Source organism: Mustela nivalis (assembly GCF_964662115.1).
Source record: "Mustela nivalis genome assembly, chromosome: 1".
NCBI classification, from domain to species: Eukaryota; Metazoa; Chordata; class Mammalia; order Carnivora; family Mustelidae; genus Mustela; species Mustela nivalis.
The window spans coordinates 89,896,108-89,913,463 of NC_139020.1; the positions used below are offsets into that span (position 1 = coordinate 89,896,108).

Sequence of the window (17,356 nt, forward strand, 5' to 3'; positions counted from 1 at the left end):
ATTATCACAATATTGTAATGTTTGACATGGATGTAAGAATTCTTAAACTTCAATGGTAGAATAAAAAGTTAGATGTCCCTGCCAATGATACATGAAATAATCATTATTTAGGTTGTTTTTATGACTTTAAGAACTGTCAGAAAATGGTCTTGTCCACAGATTTCTAGTATTCTACCTTATGAAAAACTCTCGATAAGACAAAATGCTATAGAAGACATGGCCTCTCTACCAGCTTATATGTTATATGTACATGTGTAAAATGTATATGTAAAAACACAAAATGTCTTTTGGTTTTCTGATAACTCTATGTAAACCTAAAAACATCCAATTTACTTTTATATATATTACTTATCTTATAGAACAACAGTGAAAGTCTCCCTCCTTCTGAAAAACGGGTCACAACCTTTGTAGTACTTTTAAATCACCTGAACACTTTCTATTAAAGACTTAAACCCTGATCCCACTCCAAACTACCTAAATTAGACCTCTGAAGTTGGGACCAAGGCACTGGAATTTTAAAAAACTAAATCAAAGTGATTCTAATGTGCAAATGGGACTGACAACCATTGCTTTCATTAACTTTAGTTCTCAACACACCTGGCAGTATTAGTACTATCTGGAAACTTCTTAGAAATGCAAATTCTTTGGGCACCTGCGTGGTTTAGTCAGTTGTATACTGGACTCCTGATTTTGGCTCAGGTCATGATCTTAGGATCATGAGATCTAGCCCCAAGTCTGGCTCCACAGGCAGTCTGCATGAGATTCTTTCCCTCTGCCCCTCCCCCAGTTTATGTGCTCTCCCTCCCTCTCTTTTAAACTGAAGGAAAAAAAGAGAGAGAGAAAGAAATGCAAATTCTTGGGTCCACCCTAGATTTGAGAAGGAAAGAGGGGCTCCAAAAGCAATTATATGTACATGTGTTAAATGTGTATTTTTCTTCTGCAATAAGCCCTACAGGTAATTCTGATGCGTCTAAAGTTTGACAACCACAGTTTCAGGTCTGTAGGCCAGTAAGCCAAATCTCACTTCCCATGTTTCTGTACAGCCTACAGATAAGAATACCTTTACATTTTTTAATGACCAAAAAAAAAAAGTATTTTGTAACAGGTGAAAATCAAACAAAATTCAAATTTCAGTGTTTATAAATAAAATTTTATTAGAACACAGCCATAATGTCACTTGTTTCCAAACTATGACTGCTTCTACACGAGAAGAGGGGAAGTTCTTACAAGTCCACCAACTCAAAATACTTGCCATGAGGTCTATTTCAGAACAAGTCTGCCAACTTCTGCTCTAGATAAGTTATGCTAGATTATCAACCAACAGTCTTAGTTATTAGTTAACTTGCGTATGAACAATATAGGGCTTAATTTATATGGTTTTAGTATTACATAAAACCACATAATTTAATTTAAAATAAAAAAGGATGATAAATGACACTACTTACTTGCCATCTTTAAAATAGGTTTTCAGAGTATCACTGAAACTTTTGGAGTACTTTACAAATTCTTTCTTTTGGTGTTCAAGTGCCTACAGACAACAGAGTAAGAAAAAAAAAACACTAAATAAGAAAATAATAAAAGCCAAAATCAAAGAAGAGGTTACACAGAATATAGGATGGGCTTTATATTACAAATTAGAATTTTTAGAAGTATTTACTTAAACATATTTTAATTCAAAGACAAAAGCAGTGGTTAATGATACGAAACTATTTTCAGTAATCAAACCATCTTAGTATTGAATTCAATACAACTACTAAGTGTAAATCAACAACATCTAGCTGGCAGCTTATACAAGGCTTCTACAAAACTTACCCTGCGGTTCTGGTATTGATACTTCTTGAAGACATTATTCACCGTGTCAAGAAGTTCTTTTATTGCACTAGCTATATCCCTGTTGGATAAGGAAAAAAGAATCTTCTTAAAATCAGTTGTATTCGGAAGAGGGGTATGTATTTTATATATATATTCCCCGCCCCCAGGATTACTAATCACACTGTTAATTACCAAACTAACACAGCATCAAGCCCAAACATCTGACTAGTTGGTTGGATGGAGTTTTAGCCTGTACCCTTTTGTGATCCTGACTTCTCTTGCACTGCTAACCAAAAGTTCTGCAACTAATTTCAACCTTCCCAAACCAGTAACATTTCATTCAGCATTACTTACTCAAATTTATAAGAATTACCTCTGCTTCTCACCTTTTCAGATATTTTTCCTTTCTCTGATGTAGCTGACTTCAAGCTACTATATTCTCTATATTTGCTATCTCATTAACAATTATATAAAATTTTAGTATTACATGTAACTCACTTCTGTATTTATCACCACTTCCAGTTACATAGTTTTGATGTTTAAAAAGAAATATTTCCTTTTCAGACATAGCTCTTCCAAGACACATCCACCTTCTAACAACTGCTTATACCTCTCTTCCAAAAACTCTGCTGTTATTTCCTTTGGAAAATATATTTAAATTCCTGAGAGAGAAAATATCAGAATATTTTTCTACCTTAACCTTTTCAGCAATCATCCTTGGACTACATATATATCAAAACCTTCCTCCCCTTTTAAGCAGATAAAGAGAAGAAACCAGTAATTCTCATGAGTTGACTGTTCTCCCTATCCATTTTTTTCCCCCTAAACTCCTCTTGTCTTTTTATCTATGCTCTTTTCAATTTTCATCTTCTAACTGCCCAGCAATTTTTACTGGTCAAACTTCTGTTGTGCAAATGCAATTCAAGAGTGAAGATATGAATTATTAAGACATAAAACTAGACCATCCCAAACATCATCTTTCAGTACTTTTTAATCACAAAGGTCAGATTTCAGTTATTTCATACCTGAAACATTTCAGCTTTACTAAAGAAAAAACTGAAAAGCTCTGTATCCAGATTTCTGTGTGTATATGTGTGCGTTTCATAGTATATTTCTAGTAAATATGCATGTGGGATGTCTATGAATTACAAGTATACAGGATTTGGGTATTAAGAAATTTTTAGCCTACTCTGAAATAGTAATCACATGTATTAAATATTTTATTTATTTATTTTTTTGTATTAAATACTTTAATAAATAATTACTTATTACCTCCTATATGTCAAACACTGATATCAGGTTGAACATTAAAAGATTTAAATAAGACAATGAATATTACATAGAAGTGGTATTTGTCCACTCATTTTTTTTTCTCTTTTTGTCTCTAGGAATAGCTGTTTTAACTTACATAATTGTTCCTTTCATTTATGGTTTCAAGTAAGTTGGCTCCTGTATTGCTATGATTTGCATAAATTCACCATTGCTTAATAAAATGATGTCATAAGACCATGTCATGAGAAAAATAACAATTTCAACAATTAAGTATTTGGAAGGTTCTTCAAATCCAAAATGAACCCATTTAAAGCAGAATATAATGGAGCAAACTACAGTGATCAGTGAGGTGTTTATACACAACTACTTTGTAGAATACTATTTTGCTTTAAAAAAGGATTATAAAAATATGCTTCAGGGCTAATAGATGAACATGTATCCATATACAATAATGGCTAGAATCCATAGGTCAAAAGAGTATGAATTCTCACTCAACTGTAAAGGAAGAAAAAGAAAAAGAAAAAGAAAAGCAAGGGTTTTCTAAATGGTATCCCAGACTTACTATGAGTACTGGGAATCTGTCTGCACCTTAAAAAAAAAAAAAAAAAAAAAAAAAACCTTAAAAAATAAGCCCCCAGGTGATTTTCCTGATGAACCAAATTTGGAAACCTGTTTTTGGGATCCTAGAGCCTAGAACTAAGGTTTGATCTATTACTGGCCATAGAGCTTTACAAAGAACTCTACAGAATGACCCAGGCTGTTTATCCCAAGGCCTGGCCTTCTCTAAAAACAATCTATGGCAATTTATATCAAATACTACATCATTTATATGTACACAGAACAGTATTTTCACTTAAGGTGCTAGGGTCTGTAGCAGGGAAGCTAAATTGTATTAGTAACTAAGGGTCTGTTTCCTATAAGAGATAATAATCAGCTCTAAAAAATACTGCATACAATTAAACAGATCAAGAATTGGAGAAAATCTGAAGGTAAAATAACTACAGTGTAATTATAAACAGTCTGGAGTTAAGTGATTCTGTGACAAGGGACAGGGAGTAGGGGTATAGCAGGACCAAATTTTAGCAATTTCCAACTTTGATGATGCAACTTTGGGAAACATACATTCAAAAGAGAAGATGACAAGCATCAGAGAAAATGTAAACATACATTTTATTAAAAAATTGCAATAGTAGATTTTCTAATCATGTAACCCAAATTTATATAACATGTATTTATGTGAACATTCTAAAGGAAGAAAAGTCCTATGCTGTGTGTTTAGTTAGGTCTAGACTGGACATCTCTAGAAAAGCTTCTCTGAAGCCATCAAGAAAACCAAACTCTGGTGAATTTTAGAGCATGAATATGCAAATACATATTGTAAACAGTGATAAATGCATGGCTTTCTGATTTATTAATTCACAAGTCTCTACTCGTCATCCATTAGAATGTGTAAGACCTAAAAAACCCTATAAATTAAATTTATGTATGTCCTTTCTATCAGTTCTTAAAACTGTTACTTTCATCTTCATAAGCAGAAACTAGAGTAACAGAAGCTAAGCAACTTATCCAAGGTCACACAGCTAAATGTGGGAATGGAAATTTAAACCTAGGTCTGCTAACATACACAAAAATACCTAGACATTTGTTAGCTGACAGGACTCTTTTTTCTCCTTAATATAATCTATGAAATCACATATAGTACTTGGGATAATAAGTATTTGATACATGTTTCATGAAAAATACTGCTATAAAATAAAAGAAGAAGATAAATAACTACCTTAAGTATGAAAAAGTAAAATATCTTAAGGTTTTTTTTGGGACAGAGATCACAAGTAGGCAGAGAGGCAGTCAGAGAGAGGGGGAGACAGGCTCCCGATGCGGGGCTTGATCCCAGGACCCTGGGATCATGACCTGAGCAGAAGGCAGATGCTTTAACCCCACTGAGCCACACAAGCACCCTGAAAAAGTAAAATATTAAAAAAAAAAAAAAAACAGTAACTACACAGTACATTGTCCCTGAAGGATAAGTCATTTTTTATTTTGGTGCAATTTTATCTACTAATTTGTTAATTAACCATGGGGACAAGATGTAGCAAAATGTATCAGTATCTATCAGTGATACAAATAATTATACCTTATCTATCTATGTTAATTTACACAGGGTCTCATAAATATGTATTATGAACAAACTTTCCAGGGCCAATTATACCTCCTAAAATGATTAAGAAATAAATTTTAACTGCCAGTACTCTCAACTCAGTTGTGCAGAGTACACTCCAGAAAACAGAACTGAAATATTACTACTGCCCCATAAATGAGAGACCAGCCCCTAATTCGGCCTCTGTCAATGACTATGGACAAGACTCTTGGCCTCCTGACCTCAACTTCCTTATGATTAAAATGTGGCTGTCTATACAGTGTTTTTCAAATGTATCTCTCTAAAGCTACAATGGGTTTAACAGAGATGCCTTAAGGACACCCCCAGAGGGGTAAGATGGTTAAAGGAGCAGGATGAGGGCTTTGGGCCTACCATATCTAGCCTAGCTTCAACCATAGCACTCTTCTCTCTCTTACCTACTGGCATTCTGTATTAAGATATCCTTTATCACACGTCTTCCAGATAGCTGAAACGTTCTTTAATCGCTAAGTCAGAACAGCATTACTCATCTCAGAGTGGGAAGCAGCAGAGAAGACCACGGAGTGAGTCTGCCTGGGTTTGAACCCAGATCTACCAACTTATCAGCTCTGTGACCTTGGAAAAGTTGCTTAATTTCTTCACCAGTTATAGCAGCGTTATATAATACATTATATACGCAAAATGTTTTAAAAAGCAATGAGTGGGGTGCCTGGGTGGCTCAGTGGTTTGGGCTGCTGCCTTCGGCTCTGGTCATGATCTCAGGGTCCTGGGATCGAGCCCCGCATTGGGCTCTCTGCTCCGCAGGAAGCCTGCTTCTCTCTCTCTCTCTCTCTGCCTGCCTCTCTGCCTACTTGTGATCTCTGTCTGTCAAATAAATAAATAAAATCTTTAAAAAATAAATAAAAAAGCAATGAGAAAGTATTCTAGTAAGTGACTGCTATTAAGATGGCACTGATTCAGTAAACTTTTCCTTCACTGACCTGAGGCAAAATTTGTTGGAAATACTATTTTTAAAATGTCATATCTTCACAGAAATGTAGAAGAGATCATAAACAAATATATGATCATTAAAACAAAATCTTATTATTTGAAAATTCTAAAAATAAGTTGTTTAAACAACTATGCTTCAGATAACTGGCAATTTATCCTTTTATGAGCTAAACATGTTTACTTTATATCAGACTAAAAATAAAAATCCATGAACAGTTGACTATCTTCCTTTTTCCAATATTAAAAATAGTTCAAGGAAGTTGAGGCTTTCCTATAAGGGTAAAATATTTACCTCAGGATTTGTTCTCTGTGACATGAATTTTAGCTAGGCAATGAAAAGTCTTTTTCGTACTTTCAGGTTCTCAATCAGAAGACCTAAAAGAGGAGGGTCGCTCCTTAATAGCTGGGTTGCATACCCATCACAAACAACACTTTCCTAAAGTGAGACTGTCTGCCCCCTATACCACTCAAAACAGGTGCCCATACTAGCTAAAATAGCTTTTTGCAATGTGAATTACGAAAAATACTGTTTCTAGGAGATGGATGTTAATATTTACTATAAGTGAACTTCTTTCCATTCTTTGAAGATACGAAGTATGATGATGTAGCCTCTTTCAAAAACAACAAAACCTGTGCTAAATCTTTCAATTTCTACTTGTGCAAAAAAGGTTGCACTGCTAGTGCCACTCAATTATTCCCAATTTCGTATTATACCCAGTGAGGCTGAAGAAAATTGAGACTCTTTACTCATCCAGAAATTATGTATGGATTTTCCCCCTCAGTCTCCCACCCTCTTTAACATGAGGAGACTGCCCCTGATTTGAGAACCACCACTTAAGGATGACCCTTCTTGCGGCTCCTCACCAGTCAGCCTCCTAGCCCCACGCGTATCTTCAGTCTTATTTAACCTGTATCTCAAAGGTTTAGGATTTGGAGATTTACAATTTGGCTAATATTTAAAAATGCTATTCAAGCCTAAGAATACACTACTTATTCTAATGACTTATGCCATTTCTGAAACAAAAACAATACTGGTGTTATGTTACCAATACTATAATTTTTTGCATTATTTTTTAGTTCAAACTATATTCCAATTTTTATACTTTTATTCACTGTTTTTATATTAACATTCTAAGAAATGTTTCATACTCTAAAGCCAAATACCACAGCTTAGTAGTATCAACATGCAGCACTTAAAAATTTCAAGTCTGATTTCAAATTAATATATTAATTTAATATTATATCATACCAAAATAAAACACCTAGCATGAGTGGTTCCTTTGAAGTACTTTCAAGAAAAGAAGAACAAAAGCCAAAAGTTGCTTACTTGATTGTCTGCAGAAACCTCACTCTGTCATTGATCTCATCTGGGATCTTACTGAGAATCTGTTTAAGTGCTCGTGCCTTTTCATTTAGGTCCTGGAATTCTGGCTCTGGTCGTTCAATCATATACTCTGATAAAATAGATACATAATAAAAACCATCATGCAACTCCCTGCCAAATTCAAGTCTACAAATTCCCAATGCTGGTTAAAGAGGTGGAGGGAGAGGAGAAAGGGAAAGGAAAGGAAAGACAAGGCTGTAAGGCAGAATTCATTAAAGTTCAACTTAGCTCAGAAAAAGTATTATGGCTCTCCCCAAGTAAAAGTATCAGAAGATGAAAGACTAAACATTTCCAATTTGGAATAAATGAAAATTCCATGAAATCTTAAAACAAACAAATAAACAAGAGATAGGCTAAATCAAATTTATCAGGCCTCTGAAGCTGTATTTCACAAGGAAACCTTGAAGTAGTAACATTCATAACAAATATAATGACGATATCTGTCAAGAGGGAAGAGTTTAATAAAAACCTCTATATTGAATATGTAATGAGCTCATATCAAAACCCAACCTACTAATATCTTCTTGAAATCTCACTTGAAAACAAAAATAACTTATACAGCTCTTTCCTCCATTATCATCACAATAATAACAGTAACAGTAAGAAAGGGGAGGAGAAGGGGAAGGGCAGAAGACCCATTTGTCAAATAAATACTTGGAGGAAGTGCTTTTCAACAACTTTAAGAAAATTACAGGAGACTCCGGCTACCTTCTACATCATCAGCTGCCATTCGAAGAAGGGACTCTGTGAAGTTAACTTCTACACTTTTTTTCTCTAAAATTTTCATAATGATGTCTTGTGTGAGTCCTGGATTTTCTTTTTCAGCCTATAAAGAAGAGAAAGCTAGTTTTAAAATACAGAAGCTCAATCGGCATTTTAAAGCCAAAACGTTAATTGTTTAGAATCTGCTGGGAACTTCTTAGAGTAATCAACTTATGACAGCAGAAATCTTGGTAAAGTAGGTGCGGTGACGGCATTCACTTATGTTTTGTCGAGAACTTATACATTGGTGACTTCTTATTACAGCCATGGTCCCATTTGCCATTTGAACATAAAGTACTTAATTAACATTTCCTATTTCTCCTCTACTCTCACTTGCAATCAAACTAGTAACAAAAATAGAAATAAAGATTATACATATTTTGGTAATCCATCAATTACTCTGTTCAGTAGTTTAAATACACTAAGGATTTTTAGCTTTTTTTCATTAGCTAACATTCCAACTAGAGGATCAAGCAATAACTCATCTTACCAATACTTTGCAGATTCTTTGCACTAAAATGAACAGAATGTCAGGAAAAACAAAAATGAAAACAGAAACACAGGATTTCTTTTCCAGGTTTGATTTAAGCTATAGCATCCTTCACTTTCCCACATAACAACTTTCATTTCCTATTGTATTTCTGTAGCAAGAATATCTCCTTTTATAGCAAGAATAATTTACAGAACATCATTTAATCTTTTTGCTACCTCCTGAGCTTATTTCACAGATGAGTTTGCATTAGTTTTATGTTATTTACACTCACTAGGGCACTAAAATCTTCTAGCCATCTCAAGACTGAACACAGAAAGTTCTGAGTTTACCAAATTTAATTTTCAGATTTGGGTTTTCCCCAGTAATTCTGTCCCATTTTATTATTTTAAAAAATGTTGTTTCTTTTAGGATGCCTGAAAATTTTAATTATGCTGATGATTTCCTATCTTTTTTACCCAATATTAAATAGCAAATAGAAACACAATTTATGATCCTAATCAGACAGCAATCTATTTGTTTCCATATGTGTCAAGCACATTTAACGTCTGTCTTTTCAATTCCATTCTGGTATCATGGCAGATCCAGTTTTCTTCTGTTTCTATTGCTCTTTCCATTATAACATCTTGTTTCTTATTAGGGTTGAGGTATCAAAAACTGAAAGGTTTTGGAATGGAATGGAAGAAGAAAATATTATCTTATCCTGGGATCATTTTAACTGCTGTCATATGCTAGTCAAGGAAATCATTTTGATAGATGATTAATAACAATAAAGTGTATCCTACTGAATTCCATGTCCTTTATAACCTGTTTTGATTTCCTCTTCCATGAATATACTTAAGATACAATCTACTTTTTAAAAACAAGACTTACCTTAAAGGAAAAGTTGTACAAATATGGGTTAAGATGGTATCAGCATTATTAATTTGGTGACTGGCCACAAAACTATATACAGTATTTAAATAAGCCAGTATTTGATAAAGTGGTCTATTGTCGTTCTCTAGCATTAAATTAGCTATACAATGCATCATCTTATGAGGTAGGGGAGTACCCTCCATGTGCTTACAAATTATGCCAGGAGAAAAATAATCTCTCTGATTAAGTTATAATAAACTGCTAAAATCATTAAATGCTAAGTCTGAGATAAAGTTTTCAACACCAAGTTGGTGTGGAGCCCCAAATTGCCAAAATTGGAGCATTACAGAACTCTTACACAGAGGTCTCTCACACAAGTGTTTTTCATGCAAAGAAAACAGTGGCTGGCTATGTATTAAGTAGGCAGGTTCAAATAACTTAGTAAGTACTTGTGTCCTAACAACTGTCCTTAAAAAATACACAAATTAAAAGAAAAACATTTTATTTCATTCTTAAATAACCATGATTACTTATTAATGAGATGCATTCACCTGTTGGGCCCTACACAATTTCTCAAATGTTGGTATTAGACTGGATCCTGCCAGCCTCATTTCCAACCACAGATCTTCTTGTGGTACTTAATTTTTATCACAGCAATGGCCAAAATTCCGATTTCATAAAAATATGACATCGCTGAAAGGAATGAAGCCCAATCTAATATGCTGAAATTGCAAACTACCTCAAGCTAGCATAGTTCACAGTGTCAGATGTTTAATATCGTTGTGCTCCTTTAAAGTTTTAAAATAACTCATGGTACTCTTCTGAGTTTGCTGAGGGCCCCAGGGTGCCTCAGCACCTAGCCTGGGAACAACTGTCTTAGTATCTTCTGGCTGAAATCCTAATTAAGCTACTTAAACTTTTCTTTTTAAAAGCTTTAAATTTACCCAATTCCTCTGACTAACAAAATAAATAGATCTGTGCTTAAATTGATGACTTTTAACTATCTATACCTTCAGGTTTTCTCCCAGAATACAACCCTGAATTCTGTGGGGATCCAATTTTTATGAAGAATCCAACTGTGAGAGAAAACTATCCCCCAGTGGCAGTAACATCCACGCTCATGATTCAGTGATCCTCAACAGCACAACCTATCAGAACTTTCCAGATGGGAAAAGAAAGTGAATAGATATCTTAAAAGATAATATTCATTTTAATATTTTATCTTGGGGAAAATAATTTTAATCCTTTTTCTCATGATAATAAAAATAAATATTAAATTACCTTGATAAATGACACTTGTGGTCAAAGAACTAGAAGTATGGACATATATTTTAGGAATATTAGTAGGGATATATGGGTGGGCGAGGCATTTATTTTATTTATCTTTTGAGAGAAAGAGAAAGTACAAGGTGGAGTGGGTCAGGGGTGGGGGGGGTAGAAGCACAGGAAAGAGAAGCAGACTCCCCTGCTGAGCAGCGAGTCTGATGCAGACCTGATCCCAAGACTCTGAGATCATGACCTAAGCTAAAGGCAGATGATTAACTGAGCCACCCAGGTGCCCTTTGGTGAGGCTTTTAAAATCTTTTTGCAAATAAGCTGGTAGTTTTAGAAACACAAAAATCATCTTTTTAATGCATACCCTTTTAATTCCATTTGAAATGTAACAAATTAAATATAGTAAAAATAAATCAATGCAAAACTAATTTGTATTCCTCTCAAAATAACTTCCACTTTCCCCAATTATTAATCAATGCATGGGTAATAAAATTTATCCATATGTTAAATCGGATCTATCAAAGCCACATATTTTAAATATATTGTTTGCTTTTAAATTGTACTTTACTGTTAAAACATCAGATGTAAGCATATTTATAAGAAAAAACTTAATGAAATTCATTATTTTCTCTCTTTTAGAAATGACATTGAGGATATCATCTACTACTTCAGACAGTCCTCCTTATGAAGATCCACAGGAGAAATCTCTCTGTTCTTGCTATCAAAAAAGCTAAAAACTGACTTTTCCATATCAATATTGTATTATGCAATAGGTCGCCTGCCTTCCTTTCTCTGGCCACAAAGAAAATACTCAGCAAATTAACATAAAATAGTTTTCATCATGCTTCCCTAATAACCATATATGCCATTACAGAGCCACACTGAAGCTCAAAGAAAAAAGAAAAAAAACTGAAGGTGTTATTTCATTCATTCTCTTCATTAACCCAATAATTTGTCAGAACATACTTTAATAAAGCTACTATGTATGTATACACAGGAACTGCATTTTAGAGTATTAATCACGCCAAAATAACTCTAATATATATAACGTAAATTCTCATGGTAAAGTAAGACAGATGTCTAGTGACATTACCAGTGCTAGCAGTTAAAAGTGGTATTAATAAACGATCTTTGTGGGGCGCCTGGGTGGCTCAGTGGGTTAAAGCCTGTGCCTTCAGCTCAGGTCATGATCCCAGGGTCCTAGGATCAAGCCCCGCATTGGGCCTCTGTTCACAGGGAGCCTGCTTCCTCCTCTCTCTCTGCCTGCCTCTCTGCCTACTTGTGATCTCTGTCAAATAAATAAATAAAATCTTTTAAAAATAAATAAATAAACAAACAAACTATCTTTATCATAAAAAGAACTCAAACTTGATTTATAGTTTTAATCCAATACAACTTGATTATAAATTTATTCTAGATTTAAACATTAAAATACCTGAAATATAAGTTATTTTACTATTGACAGGAACATAAACACAGTAAGTAAATAAAAATTGAAGTTTTAGGCACCATGCTATGTACTGGGAAAGGAAAGGGGATGGATAAAGTTTTATATGAAAGAACACACCCAGTATATATAATAGGGCTGTACAACAGAAATATAACACAAGCAACAAATTTCATTGTTAATTACAAATTTTCTAGTGGCCATGTTACAAAAGTAAAAATAAATACATGAAATCATTTTAAGAGTACATCCAAAATATTATTAATTTCAACATGCAATTAATATAAAATACTAATTCCTGAGTTATTTTACATTCCTTACCTTATACTAAGTATTCAAAATCTGGTGTGTATTTTATACTTGGGAGTACAACTCAATTTGAACTAGCCATATTTTAAGTACTCAACTGCAACATGTGGCTAGTATTTATCAAATAGTTCAGGTCTAAAGACAACAAAAAATTCACTCTGAATGACTTGGTTGTATGCTTGCAATGTATCCTTAATCTGACTCCCACACAGGTCTTGTTTTCCTATCAAAAATACTGTTTTATTCTTATGTTCTATAATTAAGCATTATGAAAAACATCTTTTTGAGTTATAATTTTACAAAAATTTTTAGCAAGTCAAATAATAGAAAAAGAAATTCAAAAATATACTCTAAAGCTAAAGAGAAAAAACTCCAGTCAGTTTTCAAAGCACAAAGTGACAAAAAGATGAATGCTAAGGAAACAGCATTTGTTTTAATTCACTTCTGAGAAGTGTTTTAAGCTTTACAGAGTACACTAAAACAGACATAAAACAGCTGAAGAGATTTTCACTAAAAGGAAATAAAGTGGCAATTCTTACATGATATTCAGTTTTATATACAACATACATTTTAATCATAATAAATTATTTGCACCTCACCTTAATGAAAGCTGCTCTCAGTGTCTGAGCTGCTGACAGGTTTACTCGTTCTAGCTGCAATGTAAATTTTAAATCACTATTAGTACCAATTTCCTTAGAAAAGGTGCATTTTTGATATTCCAGTCTATAGTAATAACTCTGATACATCCATCATTTGCTCAACAAAAATACTTGCTAATTATTCTAAATCACCTTAATTCTTCAAATACACAGGTCATCTAAAATTTTCATTAGAAATCATGAGAAATTGAGGGATGTATGAATTCTTCATTCTTTTTAAAAACAAGACACACTCTACCTTAAAATTGGATTTAAGATGAGCACAGAATGCAAAATAATATCAAGTTATTATAAAAAGAATAAACATATTTACTTCAATTACTGAAAATAGGGTTTAAGATCAACTCTCAATGTTCTGTTGCCAGTATATGGCAAATTGAATGAACAGAAATGACCAACACCAAGAAAACATTTATTATTTAAGATTCTTTGTATTTATTACCTTACTCTTTTTAAATGATTTTACAATCCCTCAGTCAGGGATTAAGTTGAGGTTAGTCTATTTTATGAATTAGCAAACAGCACTGACACAAGGTTTGATAGTAAGTAAGGACTGTAGATCATCTGTCCTCTATGTTATCTGGATTTAAGAAAGGTTACCTAAAATACTGAATCAAAAGTTCAATCCCAAAGCTTTTAATTTTAATATAAAATATGTGAGGTTTACAATTCTGAAAGATACATGTCCTGGGGTCGGCTGGGTGGTTCAGTGGGTTAAAGCCTCTGCCTTCGGCTCAGGTCATGATCACAGGGTCCTGGGATCGAGCCCCACGTCGGCTCCCTGCTCAACAGAGAGCCTGCTTCTCCCTCTTCCTCTGCCTCTGCCTGCTGCTCTGCCTACTTGTGCTCTCTCTAATAAATAAATAAAATCTTAAAAAAAAAAGATACATGTCCTTATTATACACTTTACAGAATTCATTTTTCAGTGAGCTAAAAAAAAAAATTCATTTGTTGAAAAGTTAAATGTTAGGCTTAAAATAACTACCTTCAGTTAAATTCCAATTTTTTTAGTCCCTAAAAATTGGGCCAATTAACTCAATAAAACTCAATGCATACATTTTTTATGGGGGACAATATTAAAATGTTCAAAAACAATGTTAACTTTTGTAGGATTTTTATGCAAGTGGAGTCTTTTCACAAAAATCTTACAAACATATCATACCTTGCAATAAATATTCCTTTCAACCCCTTGAGGCAATAAATGTAAGTTTTCCTTTATAAACAACATATATACACATATATATCTAAGGAATGGCCTACACTTTATTAAATCACTTTATTTTCTAAACAAGACAGAAATGTCAAGAACCTTATCTCCCTACAAGTTATGCACGCTAAGCAAAAAAGCAACAAAATGTGCCAAGATAAATACTTTATCTCCAAAAATAAATATCAGGCCATTTAACTCAGTTTTAAACTTGGCTTCTATAAATCCAGTAAAATCTAACATTGCCTTAGTAGATAAAAGAGAAGATACAGGAGGACCAGGTAGGAAAATACAGCAAAACAAAAACAAAAAAAATCAAACAAACCACAAATGAACAACAACAACAACAAAAACCCTATAAAATTGGTGAAAATAAGCTGCCACAAATGAAAAACTTTCATCTTCCACGGAATTCATTTAATTGTAATGAATCCTATTTAAGATTAAAATATTAATACAGCTCTTCTGATCTCAAGTTCTTGTTGTTGTGTAAGGGAGGGAGAGGCAGGCAGACAGGATGAATGTTTCCACTCTGATAGGAACCATTTCCTTATTTGGGTTTACAGCACACTCTGACCTCTTTCAACAAGTCAAAGGTCTGAGTCACACATGTACCTCCAAGTATCAGCATTACTAACTCATTCTGTACTGCTCTGGCTGGTATGTGAAAGGGTCAAGGGAAGTAAAAAGAGGCAAAGAATAGTCCGTGAAGAACTAATAAAATTAGCCAAGATAGACATCAGATTTCTAGATTAAGTTTACATACGTGTGTCTTAGAAAAGAAAGGGAAAGGCCAGACATATACTAAATCAGATCCGTGAGCTGTGAAGCACCTCAACCAGAACTCTGCTGGGAGTCATTCTGAGATACATTATATATCCACACATCTTGCAGTAAATCCACTAGGCTTCATTATGCATATGATACTCCCATTAGCCAAGGAGCACTAGGCATAACAGGCACATATCTAGTTTTTGAATTGAACTTAATCTCTCATCCATAAATTTATCTAAATTATTCTTAAATCTATTTATAATTTGCAGCCTGTAATACTTAGTACAATATGTTTTTATCTTCCCTAATAAAAATGCTTCCCTATTAGATCTTTAACTAGTGATAGATGATTTGATGATAAAATCACATTCACCTTACCGTTCATGACAGTGTAAGGTTCTGGCAGTATCTTAACAATTATCATTTACTTAGCACCAGTAATGAACTTTGTTATATATTTTCATAAAGAGCATCTCATCCTCACAATCTATAACTAGTTATCATCAACTCTATTTTATAGAGGCAGAAATTCAGTTTGTATAAATTTACCTAGTATTCAACAGCTAGTGCATACAGAGGCAGGATTAATAAGAAAACTGTCTGGCTCTAAAACTTGTGCACAAGCCACTTAATGCTACTCTGCCTCCCTGAATTCACCCTTTCCAGACTGGCATCAACTCCCTCACTGAATCTCTTCAACTACTTAAGAACTAACAAATTCCCGAGTTTCTACCATGTGCAAGTCAGTGTGAGAGATACAAAGAAATAGATTACAATCCTGGAACCCCAGAAGATCATTTTAAGTAAGCAGCTACATGGAAACTGATGGGATCACTGTCAGCTGAAGTAGAAAAAAAAAAGTATTTATGGAGGTGAGATCAGAACTGGTCCCTGAAGAACACAGCCTCTTAAAATCACCTTCCTGGGCCATTTGCCCACTTACGGGTTTCTTCAGGGTTGGTTAACACATGCGGGAGTAAAGTTTTTATGTGAGTTTAGAACAGAAAAGAATTTCCATTTTGTTTTTAATACTTCCACTAATTAGTCCAGTAATTCTTTTTTAAAGATTTTGTTTACTTGACACAGAGAGATACCAGAAGTAGGCAGAGAGGCAAGCAAAGAGAGAGGGAGAAGCAGGCTCCCCACTGAGCAGAGAGCCTGATGCAGGGCTCGATCCCAGGACTCTGAGATCATGACTTGAGCCAAAGGCAGAGGCTCAACTCACTGAGCCACCCAGGCACCCCAATACAGTAATTTTTTTAAGATTTTGGGATAACAGCTGTTGCTTAGGATATCTTTAAAGAGCCAATGCAATCACTTCTTAGTAGTATTTGATTCTGAATTCGAAAGAGGAGGAAGAAACATACATTTACACCTTGCATTAATGGGTATCTGGATAAAGAGGCCTTCCTCGGGCCTCAGCCATCTATGAATTTCATGGCACCAATAAAAGGCTAAAGGGAAAAAGAGAATAAGCATAAGAGAACAGGGCACCTAATCTCATTTCACCAAAAAAAGTAAGGAAAGTGCCTCCTGAAGTCCCAGCTAGAAGAAAGACAGGCTGAATGAACTTAACAGAAGGGCCCTCACCCCCCAACAACACATTCTTCCTATTCTGTTTTGTGAGTTCCTCCTGTAATGTATACTTGATAGCTTCTGACAGCACTATTAACTGCAAACTTGGTCAAATTTAACTCTCCATAATATTTATAAAAATATTTCAAAAGCTTACACAAAATTTTGATTCCAGTCAGAGGACATTTATTGCATTGGTCCCTCCAAAGGTATCAATCAGCTCATCACTACCTTATTTTCTAGTTATCAAGCCCAACTCCTACACCCATAACTGGGAAAAAAAAATCCATTTAACTCCTTCGTTACTTAAGTTTTGTAGGTCTCATATAAAATCTTTTGAAAGTATTCCTTCTTGCTGACAACCTTCTCCCCTCACCACAAAAACTATTGAGTCTATCCTTAAAAGGA

The 17,356-nt window shown here is 34.1% G+C and overlaps 1 protein-coding gene and 1 long non-coding RNA gene across 6 annotated transcripts in view; one reads left to right on the forward strand and one right to left on the reverse strand.

Annotated features, from left to right (window-relative positions):
* LOC309869738 overlaps positions 1-11,977 on the forward strand; it is a 36,871-nt gene extending 24,894 nt beyond the window's left edge. The window contains exon 3 of the long non-coding RNA XR_014314337.1: positions 11,617-11,977. This is a non-coding gene — a long non-coding RNA (uncharacterized lncRNA). The remainder of the gene's footprint in view (positions 1-11,616) is intronic.
* Positions 1-17,356, reverse strand: part of PDCD10 (programmed cell death 10) — a 44,062-nt gene that overhangs the window by 2,130 nt on the left and 24,576 nt on the right. For all 5 annotated transcript variants that reach the window (XM_082741292.1, XM_082741291.1, XM_082741293.1 and 2 more), the window contains exons 3-7: positions 13,333-13,386; positions 8,304-8,421; positions 7,539-7,665; positions 1,813-1,891; positions 1,446-1,528 (exon numbers count right to left, since the gene is read on the reverse strand). In XM_082741292.1, coding sequence (XP_082597418.1) covers positions 1,446-1,528; positions 1,813-1,891; positions 7,539-7,665; positions 8,304-8,421; positions 13,333-13,386 — 461 coding nt within the window. The remainder of the gene's footprint in view (positions 1-1,445; positions 1,529-1,812; positions 1,892-7,538; positions 7,666-8,303; positions 8,422-13,332; positions 13,387-17,356) is intronic.